The sequence below is a fragment of the Dipodomys merriami genome, unplaced genomic scaffold, assembly GCF_024711535.1.
Source record: "Dipodomys merriami isolate MVZ:Mamm:240054 unplaced genomic scaffold, mDipMer1.0.p SCAF_995, whole genome shotgun sequence".
NCBI lineage: Eukaryota > Metazoa > Chordata > Mammalia > Rodentia > Heteromyidae > Dipodomys > Dipodomys merriami.
In genome coordinates, this window is record NW_027206618.1 from 187,967 (window position 1) to 206,905 (window position 18,939).

The window sequence follows — 18,939 nt, forward strand, 5'->3', positions numbered from 1 at the left end:
CCTTGAAGCAGCTACTTGCTTCCCTCATCCCTGGTGACCTTAGTGCCTTGGTCCCCACTCACCGAGCTGGATTGTTTAGTACCACACTGCCTGCAGACATGATGCGTAAGGGTTGGATCCTTTTGGCTTAAGATTTTGCTTCCCTTACCATCTTATGAATAACCTCTGGTTACCTTTTCCTCCTGTCTGGAGTTCTTTAAAGTAGTTCCAGATTTCCCCTCATCCACTCCTCAATGTATCCTGCTTTCTCCTCTGGCCAGGTCTTTCTAAAAGGCTGATATAGAACACAAATAACCATAAAATTTACTCTCGGAAAGCAACTTTCAATAAATTCACAAGACTGTATCTTCCATTGTGTAGTTCCTGTGGATTTTAAACACTTTGAGCGCTATAAGAGGAACACACCTTCCCTGGGCCTGAAGGCTCAGTGCTGTCCTGTGTCCTCCCAGAGGTCCTGTCCACTTCACCCTGCGCCTGGTGTCTGGAGCTGTGCTTATCTGTAGCACAAGGAAGGAGCAGCTCATCACTCCACCTTACCGTCCTCTAGGCAGTTCTGATTTCTGCCTAGCCATAGTTGTTTTTCCTTGTCAGCATCTTATGAAACTGAGGGGCATACTGTTATTTCTGGCAGTCAGGAGGTAGATGGATTCAGGAGCATGGTAAATTGAGGGATGTTTGGAGACTTCACACAGTTAAACTGAAAAAGTTGAGGGCTCAAAAGCATTTTAGAAGATTTCTTAATCTGAAAAGTCATAAAAACTAATTCCTCTAAGTCCAGTCATTCTACTTACCAGGACTATAGGAAAATAATCAGAACACAAGGGTAGTGGAAAATCAAACTCTAATCCTGCACACTTCCAAGGACCTCAGTTTCTTCAATAGGTATTTGTAGTACTAAGAACAGATCTCTTTATTCAAAATGATCTCATAACTCAGGCATGCCTACCCAGCAACTTGGGTCTCCTGTGAGAGCACCCGTATGTTCTTTGGTGTCGCCTGTCAACACGCTGCTCAGAACGCATCCATCCCATTGTTCAAGGATGCATGCTGTATAATAAAACATACCAGTGGCATCACTGTTCACTATTAGGGGAGTAAATGAGAAAATTTCTTGAATATAATTATTCAAGAAATTTTGCAACAAAGAAATGAAAAGTAACCTGAATTTTTTTTTAGTTTAGTAAGAAGGAAAGGAAAAAAAAAAGTAACTAGAGCAATGATTATATTGAAAACCAAGCTATATCCACCAGCAGCTATACCCCTTAACAGAGGCAATTTAGGTGATTTCACTACCATTGGGGGTGGGAGGAACACCTGAGATGTGCTGGGTTCAGTCCTTGGCGCCAAAGTAAAATGGTATGTTTATCACTGAAGAAATAAAAGTAATAGTAGCAGCAAGTATGACCACAGCCCTGTGCTTCGTGATGCTCGGGCCATTCCCCATTACCCTGTCAAATTCTTGAAGAGTTGAAAACAGACGAAGAGTGCACGACCTGAGGTGTGCCCAGGTAGAGTGTGCTGTAAGACTGCAGGAGACACCGAGGGAGAGAGTGGTGCCTGGGCTCCTGGAAGCTCATGCCAGCTCTGCCAAAGTAAGCTGTCAGCACAGCAAAGCGTATATGGATGGCCAGCACTGTGGTGGTGGTCGGCAGTAACCCTGCTCCTCGCCACTGCTTAAGAGCTCTTGTCAGCATAGGAAACATTTTTCTATCACAATAAAGGACCATTTCTCCCTTTGGTTTTAAAAAGTTCCAATTGCCTTCTCCATGATGAACTATTATTCAGTAGTCCAAATTCTGCCCATTTCCCACTGCTGGGGGGAACATGACACAGCATGTATGTTGACATCTTCCTGATCACTGGCTGTTTCAGCTTCTAGGCGTGACCCAAATGTGCATTTTTCCATCAGCTCTGTGTGTCCGTACAGCCTAGACCTCAGTTAGAGGGAGTTCAGTTACCTGTAGGCATCAAGCAAAATCTGGATGCTCTGGTTTCTGTGAGTGAACTTTGAGTATCTCTTGCTTTATTTTGTGTTATCATACTTTCGTCTTTTCAGAACACCAGTTTAAATGCAGTCCTCTCCTGGAACTTAAGATACTTTGCTCTTAGGTATTTACTTTCTCTAATTGGAAATGTACCTTTATATTGATCATGGACCATGCCACAATATGAGTAGAGGCTGTGATCTGAAGTAGTATGTGTTTTTCCCTCAGGACCCAATGTTCTCAGGAACAGTATGCCTGATATTCTGCTAGTTTTATGTGAATGGGTAACAGATCATTTCTCTGCACAACCCCAGAGCTCTGAGGTAACAGAGGCTCTGTGAATGCAGATCAGGGATGAAATTGTGCTAGATAAATGTCACTGATGCTTATACTTAACTCCTGACATGCTTTCTCCTTTTCAGAAAATGTCCTCTCTTGACAGTTTTCCTTTCGACCTTGATGTGTATAGATTGTGTGCTGTTGCTTATTACCACACTGGGCTGTTTCCCATAAGGAACCTGATCATTACCCGTTAGGGACCTCTTCTTTTAAAATACTTGTAAATTTACTTATTTATTTTCTATTGTGAGGGATACATGCTTTTCTAGTAAATAAGTCTGAGGTAAGCTATTGATAAGTAACTTGAGGAGAGCATTGCATTTATTATATCTTTAATGAAGGGGCTTGAGAATGTCCTTAATAAATACTGGTGAACTCATGACTGCATTTACCCATCTCTGCTCCTCTAAGGAATAGCGGGAGGGGCCATGGCTACAATAATTCTGCATAATCATCACTGACTCTGACTCTATTGATTGTGATTAACCAAGATGTATGGAAAACAGTTTTCAGTGCATAGTGCATGTATCTCGTAAGGTCCATTAAGAGGTTCATTATTTTTCAATTGATGCGTCTTAAGCCCGGCTTGATGTTTGCTCTGGTGCATTTCCACAGAACCATGGCACTGTGGGCTTGAGTTCATTTTGTTAATTGCATCATACAACGCAGTCATGTTTCATGGTAATAGTAAATACTCTTGCTTTATCGATTTGTAAGCTTAGCTATTGCTGAAGAAGACAAGTGCATAGTTCTGCCAGTTTTTTTTTTTCTTTCTTTTGGTAATCAGGATTTAAACTCAGTGTCTTGCCCTTGTTTGGCAGTCACTCTGCTGCATGAGCCACACCTCACCCCAAATGTTCAGTTCTTAGGACTCGTGCATGCTAAGAGCATAAATATTTATTGGCACCCAAATACCATATGTCTCCAGGCCTCTGCGCAATACTCAAGCAAGCCTTGTGCCCACTTCAACCTTGGTGCTGAACTTAGTAAATTCCATTCTGGCACCATGCAGCATGGGTCCTGCCTTGCTCATGAGGTGGTTGTAGGGCAATAAGGTCATTACAGAGCACGGTGGGAGATGTCAAGGTGGGGGCGAATAGGGAGGGGCCCTGGATCAGCAGCAGACCAGGGCTCTCCTGGAAGTGATCGTCCCACTGAGTTTGGGAGGGATGGTGGCTGGCAGGAGGAATGCCCTGTCGGGTAGAGAGGCTGCCCTTGTTCCTAAACCAGCCTTGCTCAGAGATAATCAACCACACAGCATGTATTTCTCCGATGAGCTAGGTGGATTACAGCTTTAGAATCCTTTTAACACAAGGCACTGAGCAACTACTACCAAGTTTTTTGGACTTAATACCCAAAAGAAACTCCTTGCCGTTCATGGCTCGAGGTTGCTGTGAGTACCGGATCAGAGTAGAATTGGGGGTGTCCCGAGATGGTCCTGCAGAGGGTGAAATTTCACTGTGTTGTGTGTCCTCACTCAGTACTGGAGGGGTAGTGTGGGAGGCCCAGCTTGGCTCTGCCCACGTGCTCGTCAGCAGAACGAGCTTCTGGTGTTGGCCTCTTCTGGTGTTGAAACATAGTGGTGGAATTGATGGGTAAGGTCATCATGGGCTGGAATCTGCAAGCCGAATCATAGTACTGAAAATGATAAATTCCTGTACAGCACTTAAATGGAGGTGGTCCTTAAAAGCAGTATTTGTTTAAATATTGCCACCCAAGGGGCAGAGTGGCTTGTTGGTGAAGCAGCAGATTGAGAAAAACCCAGGGCACACTTTTATCCCCACTGAGGCCACTAAAATATTGTGATCTGGGTCAGTCACTTAACCTCTCTCAGCCTTCTTAGTATATCCCAGGTGGTTAGGAAGAGCTGGCACCTGGAAACACCTGGAATGGAGCAGAATGGAGCCCTGGCATACACACAGAGAGAGAGAGAGAGAGAGAGAGAGAGAGAGAGAGAGAGAGAGAGAGAGGTGAGGGGTGGTTCTAGCTGTGCAGCATTTCTTCTTGCTAAGCCAAGGAAGTAGCTTGCCTAGTGGAAAGCTACGAGTTAATGAAAGAAAGCACTGGTGGAAAATTATTTTCCGTTGGCAGTCACTCCAGTAATTGAGCTTAGGAGAAGCACAGTTCCCATTCTTTCAACAAAAACTCAGCCAAAGTCTCTGACCTGAAGTACAGCAACTTTGTCAAACATGAAGATAGGGGGCTGGTGAGGAGATGGGATCCACACTTCTCACCTGCCCAGGCCACATCTTGGCTTACCAGGAAGAGGTTTCTCTCTTCTTCAGTTCTTGTTCAGCTCATGTACTGATTGTGGCCGTGCTTTGAACGCACAGTGCTGCCTAGAAAGCCACAAAGCCGGGGTCCAAAGGCTTACTGACAAGCAACTGCTGTAGTAGGGGTGAGGGGGAAAGGCAGTGTCTGTGGAAGGAATTCTGGAGGGGCGTGTGCAAGGCTGACTGAACGTGGGAAGGACTTACCAAGTAAGCCACCAGCAGGGTGGCATCTGGGTGAATGAGAACATAGAGATGGTGCTGCTGGTGGGTACTGACGGTTGGAGGTGCTGCTTTTGTACCCATGACCAGGGCTGGCAATGCCATTGAGGAAAACAGGCATTGGGGAAGAGGCTGGTGAGGCAGGAGCTGCAGCAGCTCATGGAGAAGAACATGCATTTATTGGGGAGACCCTGTGTGAGTGAGAGAAAAGCACGGTGGTGTTCTCTGAGTCCCTTCCTCCCCTTCCTCTCCTCCACACCCAATAAGTTGTCATTCATAGCTCCCATCTTTCTGCTTCCAAAGTTTAAGCATTCCTCCCTCCCCTGTTTTGTGTTTTGTTGTTGTTGCTTTACTGGCTGTCTGGGAGCTAGAGCCAGAGCCACTGAGACCCTGTCCTGTGTACCCCACTCCTTCCCCAGTAGCCTCAAGCACAAAGACCCTCTGTAGTAAACAGTAAGAACAGCAGCCAGGGCCTGGGATGACTGCAGTTCTTGGCTGCACACTTTTCCCTTTCATAGTCACGGCTCCTTGTTCTCCTGTCTGTTACATTGCCTCTGTTTTTCTTTCTCTCACTTAATCTTTCTCTGTACTTCATCCATTTCATCTTTTCTGAATTGGCCAGTTTCTTTCACCTAGAACTTACCTTAAGAATGCAGTCACACATAGCCTAGGAATTCAGACTCATTCCACTGCAGTTGACAATGACCTCTGTGGAAAACAGATTGAGCCATTTTCCCAGTCCAGATGAGCCTGGGCTTCGTTCTTTCTGTAGGCTCCTGGGAGAGCTGGGCGCCTGGGGCCCTGCTCTGGACATGGCAGTGTCCACCCTTGCTTATGTACCACTTAGGCTTAAGGATGCAGTTTTATTTGCAGGTGGTCAGGGGTCAGACTGAGGGCCAATAGTTCAGTGTTTGTAATCGCATCTCCTGCTCAGCTCTTCCCACCACATGGCCTCTGTGGGCTCTGTCCTACAGGCACAGAGCTGAGCTCCACAACTGAGGGAGCTGGCGTGACAGGGTAACTGCTTGTGTAATGCACACACCTACTGTAGGCTGGTCATTTGGGGAAATGCTGCTGCATGTAGTAAGTAGAGGCCTCCTAGAATGGTATCACCTGAGACTGGACCTCTGTAACTGCCTCATACATATGTCACATAACAGACTTCATTGCTGACATCGATCCTGCAGGTTGTCTTATGCAGTTCTGTAGTTAATGCCGAAGTTGCCATGCTGGGATCTCAGGAAGCATGTGAGCTCCCTGGAGTCACCTGCATCTCTGTACTGAGGAGTCCTTACCAGGCCCTCTGTGAGGCTTTTGCGGTGCAGCCACTCCATTCTTACCCTACCATTGCTATGTAGATGGGGAGTCATGTCCACACATGGCCTAAATCCCTCCATGGTTGAGTCTTTGTGTTTGAGCAAGGCTGGGCCCTGCCTAGAACCACTGAAAAGCAGCAGGAAGAGTGAGAATGCACTCCTGCAGGAGAGGCGGCAGCACTGCCCGCTGCTGCAGGAAAGCTTCAGCTGTTTCAGCAAATCAGTCTTTAGGGACTTAGAGAGAGGCCTGATGCAGGTTGAACCATTAGTTCCAGCCTCTCAGTAGCATCTCCTGTGTGTTTGTGAGTAGGGGGAGAGACAGAGACAGAATGAGTGACTAAGAGAGAGAATGTTGCCAATCCCCATTTCTGTTAGTGGAGAAGAACATAGTGGGTTGGTTGTAATGGTGAAAAGGGGAAGCAATTAAGCCCAGTTTCCTACAGTTTTCTCTTAAGTTGCCACTTTTGCACTGAGTCTGTGAGTCGAGTTCCTTGCCTTCTGTTATGCAGTGACAGTTCTGTGTTGGTGTCCTGATCCAACTAGTTGCACAGGAGGAGGGGCTCCTCGCTGACCGGATTGCCCTCTTCTCTCCTGTTCTCTTCAAGCCCTTTCTAGAATCAAGTGTGTTCTTTTCCAGGTATACATCTGGAGATGTACGGGTGTGGGACACACGCACCTGGGACTATGTGGCCCCTTTCCTGGAATCTGAATATGAAGAGGATGAGCCTGGAATGCAGCCATATGTCTCTTTTGTGAGGATAAACAGCTCGCTGGCTGTGGCGGCTTATGAGGATGGTAAGAAACCATAACCCTCCTCCCCATTAAGGAAAAAAGCTGCACAGAAATGAAGCAGCTGCGGCTGGCTCACCCTCTAATCCCTGCATACATCCACATGGGCACACACACGTTCACTCACACTCACACTGCCTTTATAGGAAGAAGTTGGCCCGTACCCTCAGTATATTAGTAGGCATTGGAACATGGCACCTATCACAACTGGTGTTTAAATCCTACTGGAACCATTGGGCTGGGTATTAGTGCCAAGCACGGTGAGACTGGCCAAACTATCCTAAGCAAATAACTTGTTTGGTATAAAATATGAAATATACTTGGCCTGGTTTGATTTAGCCTCTGTTCAGTCCAAAAGGAATAGTGATAAGGAAATGGACAAAACCTATGGACTGGGCCCGACTAGAAGCTAGGAATGTTTGCCAACCAAGGCAGTGATGGCAGCGTGTTTTTTGTGGCACTGACACAATTTCTCTGTGTGAGTAACTGTGGGTTTAGACAGTGCCAGTGGCTCACACCTGTAATCCTAAGTACTCACAAGATGGAGATCAGGATTGTGACTCAACACCCAGCCCAGGGAAGAAAGTTCATAAGACCACATCTTAACCATAGCTGGTCATGTTGTATACTCCTGTCATCCGAGCTACTCAGGAGACTGAGATTAGGTCATAGTGTTAGGCCAATCCCATCTCAACAGAAAAATCTGGGAGAAGTGGTTCACACCTGTCATCATAGCTACAGAAGGAAGTAAACCAGGAAGATAATGGTCCGGATTGGCTCTGACAGAACATGAGACCCTATCTCAAAAATAAGCAAGGCAAAATGGGCTGGAAGTAATGCCCAAGTAGGAGAAGGTCTGCCTTGCAAGCAGGAATCCCAGAATTCAAACCCCAGCAACCAAAGAGTAGTATAAAGTTAGTTTTATGGAAGTGATGAACACTTGACAGTTTGTAGCTGCTAGAAATACTCATCATAATAGCCGCAGTGTTCTGTGGCCTACTCCTTGTGTACCTAGCCTCCACAATGGTGTAGAGTTTGTCCTCCTAATACTTACTTCCCACTTAGCTGAAGTTGGAGTGCAGTATATTTCAAGATGGTGCTGTTCATGTCCTGGCAACAGAGCTGTCATTCACACTCAGTGTAACAGCTGCCACAGAGGGACTGGCTAGTAGCTTGTGAGGAATTACTAGGATACCATTTAAAATGCAAATTAGGGCAGACATCTAAATTTTCTTTCTTGTGCTGAGATCAAACCCAGGGCCTTATGCAGCTAGGCAGGCTTTCCACCACTGAGCTACAGTACTTAATTTCAGCAGTATGAATAAGATTTTGATTTGATGTTTGTAGACACCATTGATGGATTGGGTTTTTAGCCTATAGAAATTTAGCTAAACTGCTTCTGTTGTAGAATTACTAATATTTCATTTGTGGTAATGGAGATCCTGGATCAGCAGTGTCAGAACAGCCTAAGTGATTTTTCCTTTCCAAATTATTTGAGTTTCAAAATGTGTGAAAGTTGTGTTACTTTTAAGTTAGAACCGTACAGCTTTAAAATTGGTTAGTGGCCTCCACTTGCCATGCAACTTAGGAATGCACACATGCACAATCTTCTGCCAGTGGTGAGCCAGAGGTCCAGTGAAGCTATCTAGGTCATCTGTCTGAGGTTGACACCTTTGAATCCAGAAACTTGGCTGACTCCCCAGCCCGGGCTATAGTTCCAGGGCCATTTCTTTAATAGCCATGACCCTTGCAGAGAGGTGCACATGTACCTGATGTGTTTGTACCCTCTTTCATGTCTGAGTTTGCAGTACAGCCTGAGAGGATGCTCGTATGTGCGCATGTGTGTGTGTGTGTGCACACACATTTGCATGTGAACAACTTTGGGGCAAGTAGGAAAATAGAGCTTTTAGAGATTCAAACTTTCCAATGTAGTGGATCAGGAGCAACAATAGGATAGTGAGCTATTTCAATTATTTCCTTTATTTTTTGTCAGTCATGGGGCTTGAACTCAGCCTGTCCCTGAGATTTTTTTTGCTCAAGGTACAACTAGAGCCACAGCTCTACTTCCAGTTTTCTGGTAGTTAATTGGAAATAAGAGTCTCACAGATTTTCCTCCCCAGACAGGCTTTGAACCTTGATCCTCAGATCTCAGCCTCCTGAGTAGTTAGGATTACAGGATGAGCCACCAGTGCAAGACATAAGTATATTTCTTTTTTGGACAATGTCACCCCTTCATTTGCTTTCCAGTAACCCCCTTCCGCCAGAATCTGGCTTTTACTTTTCTTGATTTAGCAGTGTATAAGAATGGTTTTCTCATGATTTAAATTGTTTCTATTTGTCTGCAAACTGTACCTGTGCTCACCCATTTTTCTTGGGGTTTGTTAGCTTTTCTAATTGAAAGGGCAGAGGAATAGCCCTAGTCATCAGTATTTTAAGATTTTTTTTTTAAATCATCTGTCCTTCAATAGTTTTTTTTTTTTTTTTGTCGGTCATGGGGCTTGAACTCTGGGCCTGAGCGCTGTCCCTCAGCTCTTCGGCTCAAGGTGAGCACTCTACCACTTGAGCTACACCACCACTTCCGGTTTTCTAGTGGTTTATTGGAGATAGGAGTCTCAGGGTCTTTCCTGCCTGGGCTGGCTTTGAACCTGGATCCTCAGATCTCAGCCTCCTGACTAGCTAGGATTACAGGCGTGAGCCACCGGCGCCCAGCTCAATAGATGTTTTAAGATTTCTTTTTCTTTTTCTTTTTTTTTTTTTTGTCGGTCGTGGGGCTTGAACTCTGGGCCTGGGCGCTTTTCCTCAGCTCTTCAGCTCAAGGCAAGCGCTCTACCACTTGAGCTACAGCGCCACTTCCGGTTTCCTGGTGGTTTATTGGAGATAGGAGTCTCACGGTCTTTCCTGCCCGGGCTGGCTTTGAACCGCGATCCTCAGATCTCAGCCTCCTGAGTAGCTAGGATTACAGGCATGAGCCACCAGCGTCCGGCTAAGATTTCTTTTTCTAGGAGATAAGTTTTTATACACATGCGATTTTAATTTTTAAATCCGTAAGTAGTATTTTGCCATTTTGTAATTCTGAGTAACATAGTTAGGAGTTAAAGATTTCATCCTGGATTAGTCGGCAATATTTATCTGAGAGTGTCACTGTTTTTAGAAGAAAATCCATCATTACCTCACTGCTCAAAGGTGCTATACCGCCTTTACAAGCTTGTCATAGGAAGTTCTTGTATATGGGTCTGTGTTTGGGCGTGTTGCAGTTCATTTTTCTAGGAGAACACATCCGCATCACACTGGCTCTCCTTATGTTACTTTGTGTCCTGTTTGGGAAGGCACTAAACACTACAGTGGTTGCAAGCATGTAGTGTTTCCCACAAAACCTTGGCTTTGTCTGGAGTCTGTTTTGGTGTTAGGGCTATTTCTCTTGAAAGGGTCCTTGTGTTTTCTTGTGCCTCTATCGTGTCAGTCTTGATTTGCCAGCCTGGTCTAAGTTGTTACTGTTTCTGTGGAAACCAGCGACTCTCGTTCCCTTTCCTAGATCTCAGGTGGCCCTGCCTTTGCTCTCACTTCAGTTTAACAGATTGCCACTACAGTATTTGTACCAACATATTCACAAATGGCTACTTCTGGGCCAGACCTTTTCAAATAACCTATACACATATTTTCATTGCTTCTTTACCAAGAGCTGTGTTCTGGCACTTTTTAGGTGAAACCATGACAAAAGAGAAATTTACCTTGTGGGGTCTGCTATGTTCGACTTGTGACTGTGCCCACAGAAGAGAAGAGTAAGATAATAAAATGAGTTAATGAACTCTAGCCCTCTGGTGGTGCCAACTTGAAGCTCTGTAGCCATCAAGACCCTCAGACATCTCTACCACGGTCTCCATGGAAGGCATGTAATCCAGGGAGACACGGTCACCCTGGGAGAAAGCAAGTCATCCTATGTCCCTCTCTGCCTTGCTGCCCTGCAGGAGCATTGTACCTGCACCTGGGGTGTTGAGACTTGGCAAAGTGATCCACAGTTGTGATTTTTTGAATTCCAACCCACTGCCCTCATATTTCTTCTGCCTTGTTTCCGATTGTCAGCTCTGGCTATCCTCCAGTTTGATTTGACCACTAATTGTGTTGCACGTTGCCACACTGAAATGAATCAAATCAAAATGCTTTTCCTGGAGCATTAGATAAAGCAGGCGAAGGTTCTGAGTAATGAGCAGATGCTGCTAATGCAGGGACAGCGGAGACCTTGCCAGGCCTCCATCTGCTCCGTGCCTGCCTGCCTCTGGCCTTGAGCCCACAGCATTGGGGTGGCAACACACTGGAAACCTGCCCCTGCCCACTTTGTCTCATAAAAACTCACTCTTTGGTGAGGAATGTGATTACACACTTCTTAGATGTTGAGAAGTTCTTATTTGCTGGCCTCAATGGGAGGGGAGCGATGAGGCCCGGTGTACATCCTGTGAGTGAGTCTCCACGGAGCAGCCAGCAAGTCTTCTTTCTGTGGTGCCGTCAGGCAAGCCAGGGTGGCTTATCCACTGCTGTGCTTGTCCCCACACCCGCTCCATTGTCCACGCTGAGCCTGTCCCAGCTCCCATGAGTGCAGCAGTAGGGGAGGGGGTCCCACCCGGTTGCTGCTCACGGAGAACAGGAAGGCTAGCTAGCTCTGTGGACTAAAGTCTCCTTGATAATGTTGTGTTTACTGGAATTTCACTTTGTCATCGTTTGCCTGTGTGTCATATCGTTGGTTTATCTATTCCCTCTTTGACCGTAGTTGAAGTTTTGAAGTCGATTGTTGCTGGGAACTGCTAAGGACAGATGACCGAGGGTTGTGGAGAACTTAACTGTTTTTCACAGCCTTTCTTTCTGGTCACTTTTAACATTTCAGTGTCACATCTAACCTCGTACCTTTGCCTCCTTCAGATCCAGAGGTCTTCTTCAGACAAACCAAGCTTTCTGACAAAAACCTTAAAAAACAGAAATAGTCCTTTTGAAAGAGAAAGTACATTTAAACAATTTGCTGAATAATAGGAGTGCTTACATTTTAAAGACCTTCACAAAAAAAGTGAAAAAAATAAATGCAGAGTCCTGAGCTGGTTTGGATGTGTAAGAAGTTCCTGAAGACATGGAATTGAAAGCGAGAATGTCTGGCAGGCTGCAAACAAGCATGGAGATTCAGTGATGAAAATGCTGAGTGCAGCCTTCTTTGGAAGAAGAGCCTGGATAAACAAAAAAGGTATAAGCTAGGCACCAGTGGCTCATGCCTGTAATCCCATCTATTCAGGAGTGTGACATCGGAGGATCACAGTTCAAAGCCAGCCCAGGCAGAAAAGTCCCTGTGAAACTCTTATCTTCAGTTAACCACTCAAAAACCAGAAATGGAGCTGTTGCTCGAAGTGGTAGAACCTTGACCAAAAAAAAAGCTTAGGGACAGCACTCAGGCTTTGAGTTCAAGCCCCACAACTGACAAAAAAGGGGTGTGTGTGGTATAGAGAATATAAGCATAATGAAAGAAAAAGGACAAAGAAAACTATAATTTCCGAAATGCAAACATAGATGTACGCAAACGATTTGACAATACAGAGCGAGGTCACTGAGCTTGAAGACATAGAGTAGACACTGTCACACAAAGGCATGTGCCAAAGGAGATGGAGTCTTGCTGGAAGAAGTGGGTTGTGGGGTGTGTTTGGAGGAGTGTATCTTGGTCTCAGTCCATTGCTTGCCCTCTTCTTCATGGCAACCGGGATGTGAACAGCTCTACTCCATCATATTCACCACCTCCCACAGCCAAGTAAATGCGGACTGACACCAAAACCATGAGCCCAAATCAGCCTTCCCTCCTTTGATTTGAGGTGACCATCCTCAAGTAGATTGTCACAATGACCAAACCTGGCAAAACTAAGCAGAAGGGGCAGAGGGGACACCGGATGGAGCATCTGTGGAACAGCCTCACACATTCTCCTCAAAGATAAGATTAACAGGAGACTGTGAACTCCTGTTGAAATAAGTCATTAGTCAGATGGACACTGATATCAAATGAAGTTTGAATCTTCACAAGAATGTAGAATGTGTTCAAGCCCCAGGACTGGCAAAAAAAAACCAAAAAACAAAAAAGAATATAGAATGGCAAATGGCAAGTGTGTGGGTATATCCATGTGTGTATACATATGTATATATGTGTTATATATGCATATATAGGCAAGTATGTATGTAAATACATTTTTCTTTTAAAAATCTCTTGAAAAGTTAATGGCTATTTAATGCACAGATAAAACTCATGCATTATGCAGCTCATTGCAAATGTAGAAGTTAATTTTCATCATGAAAACTTCGTTAACTAACACAGAATATTACTTTTCCATTTGTTTCAGAACATCAGTGAAAATTTTCTGCCTAAACTTGATTGTGTATGCATGTGGGTGCACACGTGTGTGCACACGTGTATGCACACATGTGTGCACACGTGTGTGTACGTGTGCATGCTGGCCTGCCAGCCAGCCGAAATTGAGGCATGCTGGTTCACACTGTCAATCAGCTTTTTCTGCTCATGGCTGATGCTCTTCTACTTGGACCATGCCCCTAGTTCTGGCTTTTTGCTAGTTCATTAGAGGACAGTCTCTTTCATTTGTCTACCCAGGCTAGCTCTGGACTGTGATTCTGAGGTCTCAGCCTCCTGAGTAGCTAGAACCCTCTCCTTCCCATGAACGATTCTGCTTTGCCAACATTGGTCCTCAAGCCCGTTTGGGCTCTCCATAGGCAGCAGCTGAGCCCCAGGCAAGTGTGCATCCCCTCAGTTGTCCTCCAACCTCCTTCAGTCCAGGAGAGCACTGGCTTCCCTAAGCTTGTCCTCCTGACCTCCTTCTCAACCCCATTTGTACTGATTCTGAACTGCCACCTACAGAGAGCAAAGCTCATGTCCTCTCAGATTTTATAAAATTGCACTCTCAGGTCTCCAGCCTATAGTTCAGAATGCTCATGTGTGGTTAATGAATGAACAGGCACTCCTTAGTGAATGTTAGGCATACTTGAAATTTTTGTTGTAATGCTTGTTTCCCTTGTTGCACAACTTCTGGCTCCTGCTTAATTTGATAGGCACATGTTTATTTACACAGCGAAAATGGAGTTTGCCAGCTGTCTTTGTAGATAGTCAGCTCCATTCAGTGTCTCCGAAGGCAGCTAATTGATCCTGTCTGTTTGACTGTCATGGAGCAGAGGCCAGTCTTCAGGTGCTCATGTGTGAGCTTTGGATCATAGGCACTCACAGCTCTGATTGAAATGCACCGAAGTCATAAGACAAACTGTAGTTCCAGAAGGAACCGCTGTGTGACTTGTAGACTGTTAACCTGTTTTAAATTTTATGGTTGTGGAAAAGACCAAAAGGGAGGGGCAATACCAATTGTGGTTTATTTCCAAAACCAGTTCAGCGGTTATTTACCTTTCAGGCAATTAACATAATTACCATTATGCTAAAAAGTAATTTTGGAAAGTTCTGCCCTGAGCTCTTATGACTCCACTGGGACAGTTTTAGTTGGGACTTATCTTTTTGATGGAAGCCTAATTGCAATTTTGGCTTTGTGCACACAAATAGAAGCAGCTAATTGTTTAGGCAAATAGCAGATTAATTTAAATATGCATCCCTAATAAAACAAAAATGGTGTCCATTATGGTCCTTGTTCCCATGACGAGGAATATAAATATTCTGTGCAAGTACCATTAGTCGGAGGTCTTAAGGATTGTCAACATTATTTCACAGTGGTAGCACTTTCCAGACACCGCGTAATCTTTACAAAAGCTCACATAAATCAGTTTAAGCTCATTTAGACCCCATTTCCGCTACGTGCAGTTTCATTACCACACTCTGGCTGGCCTCCTCAGGGAAGTGGAAGGGGCGTGCTGCAGACTGGCATGGGTGCCCATCCACAGCTGCCGAACAGGCTTTATGCCTCCTCAAAAGCCTGGCCCTCGTCACTCATGTCACTGTTAATGACTCTTCTAGGCCGGGGCGGGGCAGCGTTCCTCCAGCCTGCCTGCTGCTCTGCATGGTGGAGATCCTGTGCCCAGGAGCAGGTGGACTGCCGGCTCTCACCCCTCCGCCCACTTTTTGGGTTGTGACTCATTCATTGACTTCTTTCACCGTGTGTGTGTGTGTGTGTGTGTGTGTGTGTGTGTGTGTGTGTGTGTGTGTGTGTGTGTGTGTGTGTGTGTGTGTGTGTGTGTGTGTGTGTGTGTGTACCAGTGTACCAGTGAACTCAGGTCCTGAGTGTGTGTGTGTGTGTGTGTGTGTGTGTGTGTGTGTGTGTGTGTGTGTGTGTGTACCAGTGTACCAGTGAACTCAGGTCCTGAGTGCTGTTCCTGAGCTTTTTGCTCAACACTAGCACTCTACTACTTGAGCCACAGCACTATTTTCAGCTCTTTTGGATGGTTAATTGGAGACTTTCTTGCCTGGGCTAGCTTTGAACCAGAATCATCAGATCTCAGTCTTTCTAAGTAGCTTGAATTACAGACGTGAGCCACTTAGCACTCAGCCATCCCATTACATTTTGTAGGTCTTACTCTGTCCTGTTTTCTGTTATATTGTAATGATGCGTTTTGTGAGAGTCAGGATCATATCCTTTCCATTCGCAGGCCACCTGAGACACTGAGTAAATGCCACTGAAGATCAACCCATGCAGTCAGGGCCTTTGTTGTTGTTATTGTTTTTCTAATTTGTTTTTATTTGCTATAGTTATTGCCAGTGCCAAAAGCTGTGCCTTGCTGAATGTGTTGTTCAACACGTAGTTTCCTTGAACAGATGACAATCAGCTACTCTGTCACAGGATACCCTGATAGTTCAAGTCCCTACAGTTTCAAGTCCCTAGAATTTACAGGTTGTAAAAGTAGCCATGCTCTAACTATATTAACTAATAAATTGGCCATTTACAAAATGACCCTTCAGCAAAACGTCCCTCTCTGACAGCTGCTGTGTCTGCTCTTGCCCTGTGCTCTTGGGTCCCGGATCCATTAGCATGGTTAACAGTGGAATCACAGACCTTGTGAAGCTGGTTTACATTGTTATGGAAAGTGACACTGGGAGAGCCCAGAAGCGGTGACTGCCTGAGTAAATTGTAACGAAGGGCTCTTTACTCGTTCATTTAAATCACTCTAGAAGACCATTGCTGGTTTGGCAAAGACTTTTGTGTGAATAAGCGATGTGCAGTATAACATGCTGGACAAAAAAATGATGACAGCAGTGGCACAGGCTTGGGAGGGGAGGGAGCGGTTGTGCTGCCTGAAGTGCTGGTACTCTGAAACTCTATTACCACCGAAAAGTAGGCTGTTGACTGAGGATGCATGTTAACATTCTAAAGCCACCAGAGTAGCAGCAAAGCACTTTGATTTATAAGTCAACAAAGGAATCAAAATGGAATAAACATGTTTGCAACCTAAATACTCAATCCAATAAAAGATAGCAAGGGCAGGGGAGCAAAGAGCAGAAAGGACATATAGAAAATGAGCAGCAAAATGACAGATTGAACCAGTCTCACCAAGAGTCACACCAAACACTTTAAACATTGCAGTTTGAGGCAAGTCTATAAGGACCCTAGGGTAAATAGAAAGACCCAAGCGAAGAGGAAAAATGGGCAGGAGTCACCAGCTAGTGCTAATACAGAGCAAGCCGGAAAGCCCTAGTGCTTTCTGTGCAGACAGTAGATTTCAGAGCAGAGGTCATAACCAGGAATAAAGACATGACATGTAATACGTAGGTCTATAAGAAGACTATCAATTCTAAATGTTTCTGTCTCAAAAGCCATGTGAGAAGACTGCAGTGACCCCACTGACCAATGAGGGCCTGCGCAGTCACCTGCACTGACCAGGAGGAGTTGCGAAAGGAACTTCACCATGAAGTCAGATTTTCCAACAGAAAAAGATCCTTTTTTTTGTTTTTTTATTATGAAAATACTATACAAAGGGGTTACAGTTACATGAGCAAGGTAATGAGTACATTTCTTAGCCAGCATTGTTGCCTCCTCCTTTGTTTTTCCCCTACCATTCCTTTCCTCCTACCTCCTCAGCTACCCCCCTCTCCCACCCTGGCCTAAAAGGATCCTTTTTAGGATGTCTGTAAAACTCAACTCTGTAGTGAAGTATATTTTGTTACATCCAGTTCTGTTGGACAGAACTAGTAGTTGATTAATAATGAAAAATGTGTTTATAGATAAACTCCATGTGTGCTTCCGGTGGGCTGTAGCTAAATAGCTTCCGCGCTTGGCAGAGTGCAGGGAGTCTGCAGTGAATGTCTGTCCGGTGCTCTTCAGGCACATGTAAATACAGCCACCCATTGGGCCCCTTTCTAGCTCAGTTCTAGCTCGGTTCCAGCTCAGCGTCATCATGGACCAAGTGGTTTCGAACAAGCTCTTGAGCCACTTAGAGCATCTGCTTTTTTCTCATGCAAAATGACAGTAAGGATGCTCCTCTCAGGCATGTGTGTGTGTGTGCCATGCGCACACACATACAAGGGCCATTTGAGTAGCAGTTTCTGCTTCTCTTCACTGTTTGTGGCCATGTTTCAAAGCAGTTTTGGGAAGAACGGTAGGCGAACATCTTGGAGGCCATACCCTGTCTCCTGTTGAATGAGTTGAGATTCTGGCATTTTCTTTTCTGAGTCAGAATGGAAAGAATATTCCCAAGTATTCACCAGGGGAAGGTGTCTTTTGTGATCTGCTTACCCTCCCATTTTCCCATAATTCTCAGAATAGTATACTGTGTCTAACATTTGAACATGTAACTGGAAGAAAGCTCTGCTTCTGTTTGTAATCACCTGCTGCCTGCTGACAGCTTGAATCTTGCAAAATGGCTTCAGTTTATTGTTTTCTTCTCCCTTTGTGTGTGTACTAAGTGCTGTTTTATAGTAACAGCCTATTCAAATTTCAGTTTAGAGACAAAGTAGAAAGCACGAGAGAAAAAAATGTCAGAAGTAGTAAAAAGCTTTATTCTGGATGACAGAAATTTACAGGAAAAAGGGACTGGTTTTGTGGGTAAGCAATAATGAGGGCAGTCCCCGCCTTTTATTTGGCTTGTCTCCTCTAGCCTTCCCAGCAGTCCTGCACAGTGCATGACTCCATCTTAAATGTTACTGCGAGGAGAGAGCTCACGGCTGTGAAGTACCTCCCATGTGTACTACTGCTAGAGAGCCATGGAGCTGGAGTCAGACAAAGGCCACAGACTCCCGTCTCCATACTGTTATTTCTGAGAGAAGTCCAAAGATAAAATCACAAAGCTGTGCTGGCTAAGTGAATCTATGTTTCTTCCTAGGATTTCTCAATATTTGGGACCTGAAGACTGGGAAGTACCCAATTCATCGTTTTGAGCATGATGCAAGGATTCAGGCTCTAGCCCTCAGCCGGGATGACGTCACTATTGCCACGGCTTCTGCCTTTGATGTCGTGATGTTGTACCCCAATGACGAGGGCTACTGGCAAGTAGCTGCAGAATTTGAAGTTCAGAAACTGGTGAGCTTTTCATCTGGCCATTTTATTTTCAGTTCTGAAAACCTCTGGATCTACTATAAATGTAGAGCAATGATGTCCCCAGTTCACCCAGGCTTCTGGGGCACCTGAAATCTGTGAATCTGACAACAGCCTGTGAAATACTAGGAATCTGAGAGAGACTCAGAGCAGGGAACTGATTTGCCCCAGGTCTCTAAGCTTAAGTTGTAATTCAAACCCTCAGGGCCAGGCTGGGGCTATAGCTGAGTGGTAGAACACTTGTCTAGCATGCATAAGGCCCTATATTCCATTCTCAGCACCACAAAAATCAAACATTCAGACCTTGGAGTTGACTTCAGGGCTTCTCATCCCTGTGGTCTCTGCCAAACATATAGACTCTCTTCCCTAAAAGTCTTGAGATCCACTTCTGGCCTGACTGAGTGAAAATGAGCTTGGTATCACCCAGTCCCTATAGAGGGATTTCCTCCTGCACTATCTTCTACCCAAGGTTGTCTTGCCTGGAATTAGAGCAAGTCCAGAGTGAGAATAGTTAAGTCAGTGTTAA

General features: G+C 45.1%; 1 protein-coding gene across 3 annotated transcripts in view; it reads left to right on the forward strand.

Annotated features, from left to right (window-relative positions):
- LOC138822176 (F-box/WD repeat-containing protein 8-like) overlaps window positions 1–18,939 on the forward strand; it is an 86,350-nt gene that overhangs the window by 35,427 nt on the left and 31,984 nt on the right. For all 3 annotated transcript variants that reach the window (XM_070014738.1, XM_070014736.1, XM_070014737.1), the window contains exons 5-6: window positions 6,770–6,927; window positions 18,202–18,398. In XM_070014738.1, coding sequence (XP_069870839.1) covers window positions 6,770–6,927; window positions 18,202–18,398 — 355 coding nt within the window. The remainder of the gene's footprint in view (window positions 1–6,769; window positions 6,928–18,201; window positions 18,399–18,939) is intronic.